Source organism: Hyperoodon ampullatus (assembly GCF_949752795.1).
Source record: "Hyperoodon ampullatus genome assembly, chromosome: 7".
Lineage (NCBI taxonomy): Eukaryota > Metazoa > Chordata > Mammalia > Artiodactyla > Ziphiidae > Hyperoodon > Hyperoodon ampullatus.
The window spans coordinates 110,422,861-110,440,936 of record NC_136920.1 but is presented as its reverse complement, the minus strand read 5'-3'; the positions used below and the strand labels follow the sequence as shown (position 1 = coordinate 110,440,936).

General features: G+C 38.6%; 1 protein-coding gene across 1 annotated transcript; it reads right to left on the bottom strand.

Annotated features, from left to right (window-relative positions):
- Positions 1 to 1,572: 1,572 nt before the first annotated feature.
- Positions 1,573 to 13,479, bottom strand: MMP27 (matrix metallopeptidase 27; the record flags this gene model as incomplete). Its single annotated transcript, XM_079708936.1, is given in 12 exon segments — positions 1,573 to 1,725; positions 1,729 to 1,814; positions 2,759 to 2,862; positions 3,421 to 3,580; positions 4,859 to 4,989; positions 6,248 to 6,368; positions 6,543 to 6,704; positions 10,848 to 10,976; positions 11,069 to 11,217; positions 12,317 to 12,363; positions 12,367 to 12,555; positions 13,381 to 13,479. Coding segments are annotated over 12 exon segments (1,530 nt in total).
- Between the last annotated feature and the right edge of the window lie 4,597 nt (positions 13,480 to 18,076).

The following is an 18,076-nucleotide window of genomic DNA, read 5'->3' as shown; positions in this document are numbered from 1 at the left end:
TTGGGAGGTGTGAGTTCTTCTGCCAGTATTCAGTAGGTGTTCTGTAGGAGTTGTTCCACATGTAGATGTATTTCTGATGTATTTGTGGGGAGGAAGGTGATGTCCACTTCTTCTTTTTTTTTTTTTTTTTTGCGGTACACGGGCCTCTCACTGTTGTGGCCTCTCCCGTTGCGGAGCACAGGCTCCGGACATGCAGGCTCAGTGGCCATGGCTCACGGGCCCAGCCGCTCTGCAGCATGTGGCATCTTCCTGGACTGGGGCACGAACCCGTGTCCCTTGCATCGACAGGTGGACTCTCAACCACTGCGCCACCAGGGAAGCCCCCACTTCTTACTCTTCCTCCATCTTAAAGCTCCTCCTATATCCCTTTATTTTAGGAATCTGGTAATACTTAACCCAAGGAAATAAATGTGTGATTTGGAGGACTAGCTGTAGGAATTCCTGAGATATTCTGTGCTTATTTTCTATCAGTTGACACCTACTGAATCCATCACCTAATCAGAATCAAGTTCAACTGACAACGTCCCATCTTTTGGGTCAGAAAATTAATGTAGAGCTTTGCTAAGCATTTAGCTTTGAGGGTGTAAAGGTAAAACTTAATGAACAGATACATGGTTGGGTTTCTAAACATACAACAGATACATATAAAGAGGTCAGGAAATTTCTACCAATAGGTTTAAGCCCAGGTGACCAATATACACAGGAAACACAAGAAATCTCTACATTTCTTGTATATGATATCAGTGTGCACACAACTTGCTTTTAAACTTTCTAAGGAATGGTTCAGTGTATTGGTCTATGCTTGGGGTGGGGTTGGGAGGGTTGGAAGGAAAACTACTTTCCTACTCCTGCTAGTTCCTTAATTGTTGGGGGATCATCTTTAGTGTAACACTTCCTGCATCTCTCTAGGCTCTCACTCCTCTCTTTGGTAGGTAGAATAACTTATTTGAATGGTGAATTTGGGAGCAGAAACTAGGCACATGTAGCTCCATCCTTGTTTCTTTCTCTTTGGGCTCCACATAGTCTGTAGGCAGCTCACTTTTTCTTGGGGAGGCATGGTGCTTTCCAGTTCTTCCCATGACTTGTAAGTATAGCTCACTCTAGAATTTGATATTAGGAAGCTTGCTTGTCCACAGATACATTCTCCAATATAAGCTTTTTGTAATAAAGGTGGTATTTTACTCTCCCAAATGTATGTTATTTCTCAGTGGGTTCAGAACATGGGTAGGGATGAGGGATGCAGTTTATCAAGCTTCTCCAACTCCGAAGGTCCAGACAAAATAGAATGCTAAAGATTAGTTTAATAAATGTCTTCAGTATTTTGTTATTATAACAAACGTCTTACTTCTTCAAGTCTACAAAGCATAAAATATGTTTAAAGTCCAGTGAGAGTTTTGTTTATACATAACTTCCTGTAAAAAGAATCAGGAAGCTCAAAAAGCTGTTTGACTCTTAACTAGATAGATATTTAGAACTAGGACTGGCAACTTGATGTTAAAGAATAGTTCTATTCTCCTTTGAAGCAGAGTTCAGATTAAAAGACCCCTTGAGGTTTATTTTAGGTCTATGACTTTATTGATAACTGTAGTTTTTCAGCACATGAACAATACTGAAAATAAGCAAGTTTAAGTTCTTATGATAAAACATCTCCACTCCCCCTGAATGTACATTTTCCTCGCTGATAGTAAAATCAGATGATGAATTTAACGGTTCTCTGCATTGAAATCAAGTATTGGTTTTCATTATTCGGGTAACGTTCTTTGCCTTAGGGTCATATTCAAATTGCTTTGATCTACGGAAGAAGTAGAAGAATCCTAAAGAGAGAGAATCATGATTAGTTACCTTGCACCACTATACAATGAGTCCACACTTTTTAATTTTATGAATATAGAATAAAATAACTGAACATTATATGGAGAGAAAAGAAATGTGTAACTATATAGATACATTTTACTCTGCTCAGTCACATGAGAAATATTATTTTTATTTCCCTGACAAAATAGCCAAGGTATGAAACATGAGTTTCAAGGGCTTACTACCTTTCTAGTCAGACTGTGGTTTATGCCAGAGGTTCTCAAACTAGGTTTCAAAAAAGTGTCTCAGAGATGGGGAGAAAGAGGCACCTGTGAGTATGGCCTTGGTCCCTACATCCTCATTTTCCTAGTGTTGCTCTGGTTAATCTGTTTTAGTTTTTGAGGTTCCATGTTACATTTCACTAAAATAACAGATGGTGTTACTCAAAAACATGTTTAGACTCCTGCTTACTTCATGGTCTGGTTTGTTGTCTTTGAAGATATAGTAGCTGGACTGATGCATTAAATTGCTTGAGGTTCTTTTAAAACTATAGATTCCTGGATCTTACCCACAATCCTACTGCCTCAGAAACTCTAAGGAACTTGTAGTTTCATAACCTCAAGCTGTGTATATTAAACTATGTACATTAAGATTGAGAATCACTGTTCACTTCACGTGCTTAGTCATTTTTCACACTTAAACCTCTTCGGGGGTATCTTTATAAGGTATCTTGGATCAGTGATAGTTAATTTTTTGCAGTTTTGAAATAGTATGACAGAGAATATAATTCAGAACTTACTATTCAGTTTTTGATAAGGCCCTCAGATTAAAGTTTATTATTATTTACATGTACTCTAGAGTAATAAAATGACGTTAGAATGGAAACATTTAAGATTTCTTGCTGTCTTATTTCACAGTCGGCAAAGTCTTCCAAGTATCCTTATAGTCAGGCACTGATGCTTACCTTTATGTTGGAAAGCAGCATCCACTTGGAGACCAATTCCTGGAAAGTATTTTACCACCCTGTGTGGATACCCTTTGTCCATGGTTTGGGTAACTTCGTCATACCTGGAGACATGGATTTGAAAGGTTTTCAGGGGATCTTAGTTTTGGAGGGGGAGGGCTTAATTTTTTACTGCCTCCTTGGAGTCAAGCAAGGATGTAGAAAAAAAAAGTCCTACTGGAAGAAAACAAGTTGGATCAATAATAAAATAAAAATGGCAAAGATTATGTTTGGTTAAATCACTTATAATGTCTTGAAAGCAAGGAATTATGAGGGGGAAAAGCCACATAATTTGCCGGATTGATGCTATTCTGTGGAACTGTGAAATCAAAATAAGAGCTCATCCTGGAGTTTCAAAGACTTTGACTAGATATGTTTGTCATTGGCGGTTTGGTTGGCACCACCAGATTTATGATTTTATCTTTATTTTTTTAACTTGGAGAAAGGTCTTTGAACTGATTGAAACATTCTTTTGTTTGGCGAATGCCATCCACCTAGGATTGCCCTCAAGATAACACTTTAGGAAGACTGTAGGTTAATTTTATTTTTGCTCATGTTAAAGTGAAGTTATCTGGATATTTTTCTCCAGAGTAAAACAAAGGGTCAATTGTCTGTAGACTTGCCTCCAGCACCAAATGCCCACAAAGAAGTAGGTTTTTCTTGTGTTTTGATCACAGACAGCTGCATCAATTTTCTTCACACGTCTTGGAAAGCCAAGTATATGGATGGATTTGGGATAATCTGGCAAGACAGCATATCCTCTGATCATCCAGAAGTTTTCATCTAGGAAGAGAGAAAGTGATTATCTTCTGATTTGTTTCCTAAAGGGAGAAATAGCTGTCTTAAGAAGTTTGAAAATAATTAGATGCTTAGTTCCTTTCAGGTTCAATGCTTAGAGATTTAGTAATCTTATGTCTCCATTTATTCTTACTGCTTTCTTTAGATGCTTATATCATTAACATTACACAAATAATATATACCTATAGTTAGTAGTGTGCATACCCATGTCAATTGAATTCATTGTATTAATTCTTTCCAACTCTGACAAAACAGTCAAGTATTTGGACATGTTCTCCTAAATTTCAGCACCCAAGTGTTCTCAAAGGCAAGTAATCTGGTGAAACCCGTATAAAAAGTAGGGTTGCTGGGCTTCCCTGGTGGCGCAGTGGTTGAGAGTCCGCCTGCTGATGCAGGGGACACGGGTTCGTGCCCCGGTCCGGGAGGATCCCACATGCTGCGGAGCAGCTGGGCCTGTGAGCCATGGTCGCTGAGCCTGTGTGTCCGGAGCCCGTGCTCCGCAACGGGAGGGGCCACAGCAGTGAGAGCCCCGCGTACCGCAAAAAAAAAAAAAAAAAAAAAAAGTAGGGTTGCTAATTTGAATATTAGATACCAATTGAATCTGAATTTCAAATAAACAATAACTAATTTTTGGTATAAGTATATCCAAAATATTGCAAAGGACATACTTATACTAAAAAAATATTTTGTTTTTTTGTCTGAAATTCAAAGCATCTTGTATTTATATTTGCCACATCTAGCAACCCTAGTAAAAGGGGAACATAGAAGAGAAATGGGTTACCTTTATTTTTCAGAAAAAAAGACTTTTTCATTTTTGTTATACAGTTTTCGTTTCTCCTGTGCTGTTGGGATGGTGTTTATCTTCACAACCACAGAGAATCCTTGGATAGTTCTTCTTTTTTTTTTTTTTTTTTTTTTGCGTTATGTGGACCTCTTACTGTTGTGGCCTCTCCCATTGTGGAGCATAGGCTCTGGACGCGCAGGCTCAGTGGCCATGGCTCACGGGCCCAGCCGCTCCGTGGCATGTGGGATCTTCCCGGACTGGGGCACGAACTCGTGTCCCCAACTTCAGCAGGCAGACTCTCAACCACTGATCCACCAGGGAAGCCCTGGTTAGTTATTCTTTATGATAGGAACCTAAGGTCAGGGAAGAAGCCCTGTCTATTTTGCTCATTCATGAAGATTATATTCCTTGCACTAAAATACCCACTGAACAGTTCAGGCATCCAGCGGGAGAAGAGGAATAATGATGGATAAAGTTACCTTTAAAAACCAGAATCTTGTCTTTGGGGTTCTCATATGCAGCTTGAATATCAGCTGGCAGAGATGGCCAGAATGAAGAGATTAATTCAAATTCAACATCAGTGATATCATAGTAGATCCTCCATAGATGCCTGTGTTAGACAGAAAACCATACTTTATACACAGTGTATATATATCTATTTCAATGAAAATGTTGCAAACTGACACTTGTCCCTTATCTAACTGGTTGATATTTTCCTCAAACAATTTATAGCATTAATACAAATTTCCTCAGCAAATTTAGGTGGTTATGAGTTCAATTCTACCCTTTGGAATACCAAGGCCAGGACATGACTTTGTGCCCAATCTTTTGGGAACTTAGAATAGCAAAATACCCATGGAAATCTCATAAGTAGTTCTCAGTGTGCTCAATCATCTCATTTTTGCCAAAGCAACGATTCCCAACATTCTAAGCCAATACCAAGCAATCTAAGAAGAATTTTTTGGTGCTGATGTTTCCTAGAATAAAGAAATGTTATTATTCTCATGGCTAAATATTTCCTCAGATTTTCCTTCTGGCTGTAAAGTTCTCAGCCTATCAGGAGGACTTGAAAAGTCCTTATAGTCCATTTTCCTTCCCATGCTGGCTACCCATCCCTGACAAGTGGTCTCTCAGCCTTGGCTATTAAGAGCATGGTAGTGACAGCATGTCATTACAGTGCTATATAGTTGTGGGTGGCAGGAGTCTGATTTCAGATATTCTTTTCTTTTGCCCCTATATCCTTGTCAGATGGTGTATGTCTTGATACTTTGTTCTGAAAATATGGTCATGGTATACATAACTGACACACCATGTTGCAAGTTAAGTGCAGTAAATTATACATAGTGAGAGAAGAGATTTCCTACCACAGCTAACACTGTTGATTCGGCTTCAAGAAAAGGTCTGTCGATGCGTATTTAACAATTGGCTCTCCAGGTAGGAAAAAAACCTAATTTTTATCATTTGATGATTTCCAGGGTGTAAATACTCCAACCATGGCCAGTTGCAAGCTACCAAAGTGATTTGAACTAGTTTACAGAATTCTTGAAAATTTAACAGTTGGATCCTGAAATGGTATAAGCCAGCTCCAACACACCACCAGGAGTGATGTGTTATTTTAGCTAAGAAGTCACTGGAAGTAGACTCTGTTTCAATGGCAATTTAAAAATTTGCCTAAAAACATTTAAAAATTAATTTATCAAACAAGTAAGAGATATGTGCACAGAATAAAACATTCAAACAATATGGGCAGTTATAAAACGAAAAGGAAAGGCACATATTCTCACTACCCCCACAGCTCTCTTATCCCCAAATCTCTTGAAAAGAAAAATCTTCATAGGAAGTTGAGGTGTTTAAGGGAATGGGTTTACCTGCCTTTAAAGAACATTACTTCTCTGCGGAAAGTGGTGATAGCATCAAAAGTCAAATCGGGGTCACAGACATGGGGTACAGTGGGTCCCTTTGGCTTAGCAGGTGTCTTAGGTGGACTTCCTTGATGAGAAAAGAAATACCTTAGTGAATTAAGAAGGCATGTAGAAATACCTACAGAAGGATCTTACCCAAGAGAATATTTTCTTCATGATAATATTTCAAGAAGTGATTTTCTCAACGTCCTTCCTGGAAGGCTTTCAATTCAGTTCACATATATTCAGATTTGTTGCTCACCATAGATGGATTGTATTCCATTGATATCGTCCTGAGAAAGTGGGTATTTGCTAGGATCCAGGGAGACATAATTTGGGAACATCAAAGCTGTTTGATCATTGGTGTGAGAGAGCCCCAGTGAATGACCAAATTCATGAGCAGCCACAAGAAACAAGCTGAATCCTTAACAAAAACAGAGGAAACATGAGTACATTAGTCATTCAGAAGGAGAATGATTGCATCTGAGATTAGGAAGTAACTGAGGGGAATGATGAAAAGGCTTGCCAAACAGCAGATAATTCTTATAACATATTCACCATCATTTATCTGGGAAATATTTCAAGATTGATTGGTATTAGTCACATCATGGAGAAATATAACCCAGAGTTAACAGATGGCAGGAAACAGGTGTCTCAGAAATGGATAGTAGTAAAAAAAAAAAAAGAGAGAGAGAGAGAGAGAGGGAGAAGCCGCCAGTCTTTGGTTGTTTTTACGCTGCTGAATGTGATCATGTTTCTCCTACCTATATTATTCAGAGGTTCTCCATTGGCTGTAGGATCAAGTCCAAACACCTAAACATGGCCTTCCATGAACTAGTCTCTGCTTTTTTTTCCAGCCTCATATTTTATTTTCACATTCCATGAGCTAGCCATATTGAATCATTTGCATTTCTCATCTATGCCATGTTCTTTCTAATCTCTGTGTCTCCATATCTCCATCCCTTCTGCCCAGCGTATTACTTTCTCACCCCGCTTTCTCCCCACTATCCCATGTATTCCTCAGGAATCCCCCTAGAGCCATCTCCCTCATGAGGCTTCTCTTATTCCACAGCTCCTATCCAGGCTGACTTAATTGCACCTCTCTCGGTTTCTGTAGACTCAGTGCTTAATTCTGTCTTTGCAGATAAGTACTGCATTGTCTATTTCTTTCACCAAGCTGTGTACCCTTCAGGTACCTGGACCATGTCTTAATCATCTTTTATTCCTGGTGACTGAGAAACTGCTTAGTGATGGTTGCTGGATATCCAGGTTTTTATGTGGTTGATAGAATGGTTAGTTGTGCCTCCTATACAAGACCATAGTACTCTGTATTTTACCACACCAGAAGTCATACCATGCATGATTGGAGTTGCCTTTTTATTTCTCTGTCTCTCCCACAGTCTGTACGTTTCTAAGTATATAAAAGACTGTCCTTGGACTTTCAACTAAGCCTATGGACACGAAGGAAAAGGCTGAGCCTTTTGTGATGGAGCTTTGTCCAGTGATGTTTGCACAAAACAAACATGTAATGGCAAAAAATTATTTCATGGACTTTCATGCTTTTCTGCTCTGGCTTTTGCTGCTACCCTTTGTCTGGCTGGCAATATCACTGCATGTGCTTTTGGACAGGGATGGGACAAGTGACTCTTTAAAAAAGTAATTCAAACTCAGATCATCTGAATGAAGTTCAAACATTTATTGTGGCTTTCAAGACCTTCTATTTAGGACTCTAATCTGAATCTTATTCACCATTTTAGCCTTCTGTTCCACCACAATTCTAATACTTGGGTTGGTTGGGTTATTCTGTCTAGAACTGTTTACTCCACTTTGCCTTCAGAGTTCCTGCAGAGCCTTCAGGTCTCAGGTTTGGCATCACTTCCTCCCTGACCTCGGTATATGGATTGGAGTTTATCTTATGTGCTCCTATTACATTGCCATAGTTCCCTTTATCCCACTGTTGATCATACTAATTTTAATTGCCATTTGATAGAGTGTGTCCTCTAGACTGTAAACCCCTGGAGGGCAGGGTCTGTGTCTTGTACACTATTGTATATTCCATTTCTATCACAGAGCGTGGGTCAGAGTAGATGTTGAGTAAAGGATTGTTGCGTGATTTCATTTATCAAATATTTGTAGAGTATCTCTCATGTCCTGACAATATTATAGGCTGTATGATACTGTAGAAAAAAAAGACAACATTGCTGCCTTCTTGGAGATGTGACTAAATAGATAAATTGGTATATAATACATCAGTACCTTTGTGAATAGTTTTTCCTTCTCCTAGAATTCACTCTATCTAATCATCATCATTATCATTAATACTAATAATCACCAACATCATCATCAGTCTCAAACACTTTCTGAATGTTTGCTAAAGGCAGGTGCTTTGCAAGGTGTTTTCACCTTCATTACAGATAACGTGTGTCATCCTTCTGCAAGTAAGGTCTGCCAAGCCACAGACCACTGCTCTTCTCCATCCCAGCACTGCATCTGTAGCGGTCTCTGAGGTCTGTTTCAGTTGTTTAGTGCACATGTGTGAGTAGAACATTTACATTCACATACAAGCTTGACACTGACCTCCCTTTGGGAGATTCTCAGGAAAGCCTCTCTATGTGCTCAAATTCCTCCAACATCATCAAGCAGTGACTGTCCTCCCCTTAGGAAACAGTGGGATTAGCAGATGACAGTTGTCTATTGCTTTTAAGGAAGTTACACTAAGACTTTTGTGCCCTTTCCATAGAGAGAGCTTACATATACGTAAAGAAGGTAATCATATATTATACATTATTGCCAAATTTTCTATTTAAAAAATCTGATTGGAGGTCACATATGCTTGAGATTTTATTTTTTTTTTATTAAAGAACAGGAAGGCATTTTCCCTTCTACGTCAGTGAGGTAAGAGTTATATGATTGGGCATCCCCCAGGGCCAAAAGTTTCAAAGCTGAGGGAATGTAGTAAAGTAGTTAGAAGATAACCCATTTTAGTATTGTTGCCTGGCAATCCAGCCAGAACTTGGTGGAGGGCTATATTTATCCTCTGCTTTGCTCAAGCAAGTTTTGCCAACTTGGGGCCCAGATCACATTGGACTTTTTCGTAATCGACCCCACACATCCCCTTTGACAAGGGCCCTTTTGCAGTATGCGTAATAGTAATTTTACTACTAAATATTGGAATTAATAGGGATAAAATGACAGTGAAACTTTCATATCTACCTCTAGATATGAAAGTAAATACTGGCTGACAAAGTGGAGTCATTCTGACTTCGGTGAGCACTAAGATATTTCCTATAACTGCCTGATTGGACATATCCACACTGCCTTTAGGCCAAATCCAGAGAAATATTAGGACATGTTTCAGCAGGAGATACAGACATGGTCCATTCAACTACTCTGTTGTTTGGGTCATGGTGTCACCCTACCTCTTTCAGTTTCTTGTCTTTAATGTAACTCACGTGGCAGTGGCAGCAACCAATCCCAGACTTCCCTGGTACCTGAAGTTCAGCCAGCACTGAGTTCTTTACCCTCTTTGTTTCCTAGCTCTTGGAAGAACAATTACATCACATGATCAGACTTAGCAAGGAGTGGCCACGCATCATTTTGAGTCACTGGCTTTCAGTTTTGCAGAAACTGTAAAACTGACCCACAGACTGTCTAGAGTTACGTGGTCAGGACTGAATTGTGTCCTCGCATACCATCCACCAGAGAGACACAGCCTCCACTTTTCTGGGACCTGGGAAACCAGATGCCAGACCCAAGATGACTGTAGTCAATGATAGAAAAAAAGAGTGGGAGAACCCAAGAGTCTATTCAACCTGCTCCTTCATTTGAGGCACATATTTTTACTATAGTAAAGTTTTGTATTTTGTTTGAAAAGTAATAAAATATCTCTTATTTTAGTGCCAGGGAGGCCCATTAAGAGAAATAAAATCTACTCACTTAGTCTGAAGAAATAAGTCAAATATAAAGACAAGGGTCTAATACTTTGGCAGACAGGCAAGAGTTAGAAGAGGTTCATGCATATAAACAGACTTCCTATGGGCCATAAACCCACACAGCATCCTTCAATCACTAACTTAGAATCACCACCTCCCCAGAGTCTTCTTTCAATCCTCAAGCCAGAGATGACTTCTGCCACGGGTATAACAGACAGCACAGTCTGCCTTGTATGGTAGTGAGTGGGTCTAGGCCTTATACATCACACAAGATCATGAACCTCTGAAGAGCTGGAACTTTTTGAGTACAACTTTGTGGTCTGTACAACACCTTGCGCAGTTCCAGGCACATAGTGGCCCTTCAGGCATTGTGGGTATATGAATGAACATCTGAGTAAGGGAAGAATGTTCTGATCATAACAGGATTAGCAACTTTATGAAGATGTTGTGTGGATAAGGCTCTGAACTGGACAAGCACAATTGTTTGAATAGACATTGAACACTTTCATCAATGTCATCTGGAATATGAAAAATCGTAGGGAAATTGGGAAGTAAAAAGCAACTAGTTGCAAAACTATTCCTTTAGGAATTTGTATGAATAACAAAATTTTGTTCATAAAGAAAATCGGGCTCACCTGCTCCATCCTTGGTCCAGTTTTCATCCTCATCAAAGTGAGTGTCTCCACCCAGACCCAGACCAGGAGGAAAGGCATGGCCAAGGACTCCCAAGGGGCCATCAAAATAACGAGGACACCAACCATGGACTGAGATACAATTCATGGGGGGAAAAAAGATCAGCCTCTTCAAAGCTCCTGGGATGAAATAGCCATATTGTTTTACCTGCTGAAAACCTTACCTCGGGTCCTAAAGGCAATCATGATGTCTGCAATCCCTTTGGAAATCTTGGTGAATATTAGGGGAGTAACTTTGCTCCACACTTCTAAACCTTTTTGGATAGCCTCATCCACATCAGCTCGTGCCATATCTGGAGTGTAGTTTATGATTCTTAGAAATTAACAAAAATATATCAATTGGTGGTTATACATGCATGTAAACACATACTATGGAAAGAAAATAATTTCTATGTCATCAATTATATGCGGCAGTAACTTTTGATATGGTGCTATTGTTACATTTGTACACTACTTTACTATTTAAATAAGGTACTTTTACGTATGCTATATAATTCAATCTTTCATTTGCCCTATTCATCAGGTAGTATTATCACACTTTAACAAATGAGGCTCAAAGAGGTTAAGTGACCTCCCTAAGATCACATCTTAAGTGGGAGATCATTAATCTCATGTATGTGTTTGCTGTGTATATGACTGTATTATAAATATCTTCTAAAAAGAATTGAGATTTATTTCCTCAAACGGCTTGTAGAAATCAGTCTTATGCATGTGTCATATATTAAGAGTCTCACTTGAGAGCCACAAAGAGTTTGTTACTCAGGAAAAGATCTTCCTTTAGTTTATATTCCCTATCTTGATAAACGTATTTTTATCTCAATCCCTAAGGCTCAGTAAGATGAAGGAAGAACTATCAGAAAGACTCTTTAGGGCCAGCCAGGAAGGCTCTAGAGCAGTGGTCAAAGTCACTGACTCTATCTCAGGTCACAGGTGCACTTCATCTTCTTTCTGCCAATAAGCCAGCTCCCTTTCCTTGAGATGTCTGTGGTCCACCTTAGATTTGACAATCTGACTCACATGCATCTCTGACATGAACTGGTTGTGCTCCAGGGTCTTCCCATTTTCCCTTGAGCACACTTCATTTGTACCTTTAAGCATCTGCAATCAGAAGGCAGATCCTGGTCCTGAGCTTTGATAGAGGTGGCAGAGGCTAGAGATTAGAGCATATCTTCCAGAGCCAGTCTGCTGAGAAGAGCTGTGTAAAACGGCCTATGGCAAATAAGCTTTTGTTTCTCTGTGTTTAAGGTGGTAATAGCAGTGATGCCTATGTCACAAATTTCTTGGGAGGACGGAATAAATAAAACCTATCAAGTGCCGAGCACACAGGAAGTGCTCGGTAAAAGAAACTATTATTATTTTTGTTCCTTGGAGATTATTTTCATGTTCCTTTAGATTAGGGGCAGAAGCATTACCTGTATGTGAGATTGTATTTCTTCCACCCAGGGAGAGTGTAGCCATACTAACCCACATCAGGCACCCCACATCTGGGTGTCTTCATGATCTCAAGGGTATTTGAGTCCAGTTTTCCAGTCACTGTCAATCCGAAAAATGCTTGCATTTCACGAATTTTGCTGTCTATGAGACCTCTGTTCTTGCTTTGAACAAGATGACTCCCTTCTATTTCGAGAGAGTAGAACTGGTTGAGATACGCCTGACCAAAAAGACAAAAAAAAAAAGGCACAGACTACAGGAGAGCAGATCTCCATCACAGGAGAAAACAAAATTTTCTGAAATCCTTTTTGGCAGTAGGAGGGAAAAAGGAAATAAGTAACAAGGGAAAGGAAGGAGTGAGAGAAGAAAGAAGAGAGGAAGAAAACAAAGAGGAAAGCAAAGAGTCACCCTGTGCTTTCAGTTTTCAAGAACTCATTGAGCTATGTGTGACCAGAACTGGCTAAACCCACACAGCCCATGAGACTCCAAACTTCCACAGAAGAGAAGCAAGCTTCTTCTGTGTGTTAAATTATCTTGTGTCTTACATATTGTTGCTGTTACTTTCATTATGGTGTTTCCTTGAAACAAATGCTAGAGGAGATGTGATTATCCATTTTGCAAATGTAAATAATTTCACCAAATATGGCAAATTGGACTGATTTTTAGAGGGAATTTCCAAAACAATGTGTTTTTCATACATATAGGGATAAGTGGCTCCAAAATATAGATGGATTCTCCTGGTTGGTCTTCAAATGCTTTTATGGAGACCTCCTTTCTTGCAGGGCTGACCCTTTCTATTCTCACTATCTCTTCACTTGTAACTATTGCTTAAAGTTGTAGCAAATCCTGCCTGTCCTCCACCCCACCCCTACTCTCCACCCCTCAAATTTCCTTGATGTCCTTAGAGCCAAGGAAAGGAAAAGCAGCTCCTCACAAGAAAGTTCAGGACCCTTTGGTAGGAACTAGCTGTCTTTTTAAGTCCCAATACAATCAATAAAGTAAAAGTTTTATTGATAGTCATTAATAACATTTATTGAGACAGTACCTGAGCCAGTTGCATGTTTTCTTCATTTTCCATCGTTCGGTCTGTGGGAAACGCAGAAGAAAATGTTATAAAGACCAAAAATAGAAGAAGGCTCTTCATTCCTCTCTCTCTTCAGTTGAAGCCTTGTCCTGTTTGCATAGAATTTAGAAAATAATAGTGAGACGTGGCATGAGTTGGCTTGTATCATCCTTTGATTAAAAACAGCAAAGGACATTTGCCATGGGGTGTGTCATGATATGTTTTTTTTTTCCTTAGGTTGACTTGATTTTGCAATCATGATCTACAATTGTTTGGTAAACACAGTCATTGTTCATTATTGAATTCAAAATAATATAAAGTCAGCCTCCAAGTTACTTTGTCCTTGCAAAGTTGAAGGTTTTCCTCTTGAGAGTTTATGAAATAATTTTCCTTTGAATAAAAGCCCAAAATATTTGTATAAAAAGATAATTTTCTTTGTAAAAAATTTTTATCTTTTTTGAAATCACCTGTTATGTTTGTAAAATTGTAATTTGTTGCTTCTTCTGAGGAATACAATTTCACCTGTTGTCTTGCTCTTGATATGGATGCTTTCTGCATTCTAATAAGCAAGCCATGTCTGTTTCTCAAAAAAAAAAAAGTATGGTGTCATGAAAAGACAATTGATTCAGGAATCAGATTATCCTAATTAACTGGGTAAACATCAGATGTTTACCAAGAACTTTCTATTTTCCTGTCACACTAAGATACCGTTCCAATCTTGTTGGAAAATTCAGACATATACAGAGACTAATGCCAGATAAAATGAGAAAAGTAGCAAAATGCATGTGAAGATTCTAGAGACTGAGAAGGGTCAAAAGGTAGAGAGATCACTGCAGATGTGTGTGGCCTAAAGGCTTCAAGCAAGTGGAGCCTGCATTGGCTCTTGAAGAACATGTAGGAGATTTGGTTTTCACAGCGGAAAGGAGAAGGCATATGAGTGGAGGGAGGCCACAGGAAACAGGTACCATGGTGGAAATGAACTATAGGAAATCTGTCCTGACTGGAGCACATGTATGTGTAGATAGCCATGGGAGATAGGGATGGAGAGTCTAAGAAAATGTGCAAGGAAAATGCCTGTTTCTAATCTTTTCGTATCTAGAATGCCATTTATTCCATCCTCACACTTGACTGAGAGTGTTTCTTGTTATGGAATATCAGACTGAAATAAATCTCCCTTAGAATTTTGAAGTTACGGTTCCATTGTTTTCTAGAATCTAGTATTGTTGAAAATGCTTTTATTCTGATTCTTGATATTTTTCTTTTTTCTTCTGAAAAATTTTGAAAGTCTCTTTAACCAGATATTCTGAAGTTTTATAATGATGTCTCTTAATGTGAGTCTTTTTGCATTAACATTGCTTGGCAGTAAGAGCGCTCTTTCATTATGAAAACTTCAATTCAAGGAAGCTTTCCTCTATTATTTCTTTGATAATTTCTTTCCACCCAGTTTCCTCTTTCTCTTTCTGGAATACATATCTACTGGAACTCTTGGATTAAATCTCTGTGTTTTCAATATATTCTTTACTATTTTCCATCAACTTTATTTCCAGCTCACCTACTGAGTTTCTTATTTCAGTTATATTTTTAATTTCCAAGAGCTCTTTGTAGTTCTCTGAGTATCCTTCTATTTTTTTTACTTTTTTGTATTTTGTTAAGTTTTTGGGTGTAAAATATGTCTTATTTTTAAAGAATATTAAGTATTTTTGTTTGCTTGTTTATTTTGACATTCTCTTTTGCTCCCAGGACTGTCTCTATTTCTTCAAAGTTTCTTTTTTGGTGTCTGTTTTTGACATTAGAAGCTTTTAAAAAAAATGTTTGGATATGTTGTACTCTGCAATCTGTTTAAGATTGAGACTGGAAACTATGTGTGCACTGGCAGGGCTTGCCAGTTAATGACCTTTACTGCAGGGAGGTGGGGGCAGGTTCCAGACACTTCATGTGGTGTATTAGCTGGAATGAGATTTGGTCAAAATGTAAGAGAAAAACCCCAAATAATAGATGATTAATAAACATTGAGTTCTTCCTCATGTAAGAGAAGGCCAGATGTGGCAGTCCATGGCTTGTATGACAACACCACATCATCAGGGATGTAGTCAGCAGACACCTTGCTACACCACCCTCTCAGTGCCAGTGCCTTATGGTCCAGGAGACTTCTGCAATTGTATCTGCATTACAGGCAGCAGGAAGGAGGAACATAGAGAAAGTAAGTACCCAGTCTCTTTCCATAAGCCCATGGAGTATTCTGCTTACACTTTTTGGCAAGAAATTAAACACATGGCCAAATCTAGCTGTAAGCAAAGCTACAAAATGTAGTCTCTTAGCTGGATGCATTGCTACCTCAAATTAAATTGGGGTCTTACTGCAGCAAAGGAAGGGGGGAATCATGTTAACATAGGTAACTAGCAGTCTCTGTCCCATTGAGATTTCTATAGTGTTGGTATCTGTAAATCTTTTTTCTTGGGTGAGCAAGTTTCTCCAAAGATGTCACCTCCAATTTCCCATCATTTTAATCTCCCAACAACAAAGTTATAGGAGGTGCCTCTGGTGCCCCGTGTAACAATCCCCTCAGTACACCTCTGAATTTAGTTGTATGGTGGTGGACAGGCTTGTGTAACTCACCTTGCTCTGACAAAGTCCAACCTTAACCACAGACTGGGTGTCTTTCTGCTTTCCCAGGGCGTTGAGCTGCCATGAAGCTACAGGTCAATTCCTTAGAGCTACCCAGTGCGGGAGGGAATTGAAGGATTAATGTTGAAGGAGGGAATTGAAGGAGGGAATTGGAGCCTGGATCAGATCCAGCCTCCGATCCACTGGAGATTTGAACTGGAGATTTGAACAATTGAAAGGTGTTCTGTAAGCTTCTCAGGAGGTCCTGATGGAATTGAGCCCCAGCTGCCCATAGTAGAAACCTCAATAACACATACTTGTATTGACTTTCCCTCTTTCTGCTTCACTCTGCTTGCTACCTCACCCTTACTTCCTGGGACCATGTCCTGAATAAAGTAACTGCACTGAAGTCTTGTCTTAGTCTTTGCTTTTTAGGAAACTCAACCTAAGATAAAAGTAATATCATTCTTAAAGTTTTAAGCTTATATTCTTAAATCTCTTGTCCTCACATAAAACTTCAATGTAACATCCAAAAAATACCACATGTTGTCAAGAAGAAAACCAAAAAAAAAAAGGCGAATTTAAAAAATTCTTTACTATACTTTGTATTGCTCCTTCACTTCCTATGACTGTGAAATATGGTTAAAGAAATAACATGAACTCAGTTCTTATCTTGAAAATGTACAGATGAGGCTTGGGCCAAGAATCTATCATAGCTAACTGGTGCAACTAGCAGCTGTTCTGAGATGAATCTCCCATCTTCGTGCCTCTAAAAACTGATTTCATAAGAAGTTTTAGAAAATGCCATAGTCTGGAATTGACTCTTAAAGAAATATCCAGTTCTTACAGGTCCTTTTGCCCTTTGACATTGATACAATGAATTGCTTATACACCTCTCTCACTTTCCCTAGCACAGCATCTGGAACAGGTAGGTGATTAATTGTTGAATAAATGAAATTATAGTATATACTAGTTTCTATTTTCTTATCTTGTAAAATAAGTTGAGAATAATGTATTGACATACTTGAGGGAATCTTTGAAGACATAGAATATTGATAAAATATTTCATAAACCTGTGAAGTAATATCTAAAAGTTTAATATCAATGTAATATTTCTGATAAAGGAAAATGGCTGCAAATATATTGAAATTTCCTTTTTATACTTTAGATGAACTATATGGTAGTATCTTAAGAAATTATAGTACATCACAAGTCAGTCATTTAAAATATTTATTTTAAAATCATTTAATAGATAAATTTTGAACCAGAAAAAAGTATCAAAGTATATTAAATCAATCATCTGTGGGGGTTAAAAACTTTACAGGAAAATAAATAAGGATGTGCTAGTGATAAATATATTTTACAATTCACATATTTTATTGTGTAATAAGCTGCACTGCATTACATTCTAACAACTGCAGATATGACATTATAATGATTTTAATGTCTAGACTAGTCATTATGATACCACAAATCTTAAAGTTCTTAACGGAAAAGAGCCATTAGCAAATTTATGCATCTAAGCTCAGTTTAATTCAATTAAATGAGATTTATTGAATTTTGTGCCCAACACTATTCTGTTTGTGTGGCAAACCCTGGTTATCTGTAGAGGGTGTCCTCCTGAGGATCCCAGGGAAAAACAGAAATAAGGAACAACAGATTTAACTGGCCCATTTTCTTGAACTCTAGAAGCTAGGAGACGGGAGAGGAAGTGGTACCCCTCCTTTTTGCTTCTCCCCTGGGAAGATGCCAGTAATCTTTACTGGGGTTGCAAGTCTGTATTTCTGTACTGATTCATTTCCGTAAGTTCAGGTGTACTGTATCAGCTTCCTAGAGCTGCTCCCCTGGGAAGATGCCAGTAATCTTTACTGGGTTTGCAAGTCTGTATTTCTGTACTGATTCATTTCCATAAGTTCAGGTGTACTGTATCAGCTTCCTAGAGCTGCCTTAACAAAGTATCACAAACTTCGTAGCTTAAAACAACAGAAAATTTTTAAATCACAATTTGGAAGTTACAAATTCAAAATCAAGGTGTCAGGAGGGCCATGCTCTTCTCTCTGAAGGCTCTAGGGAG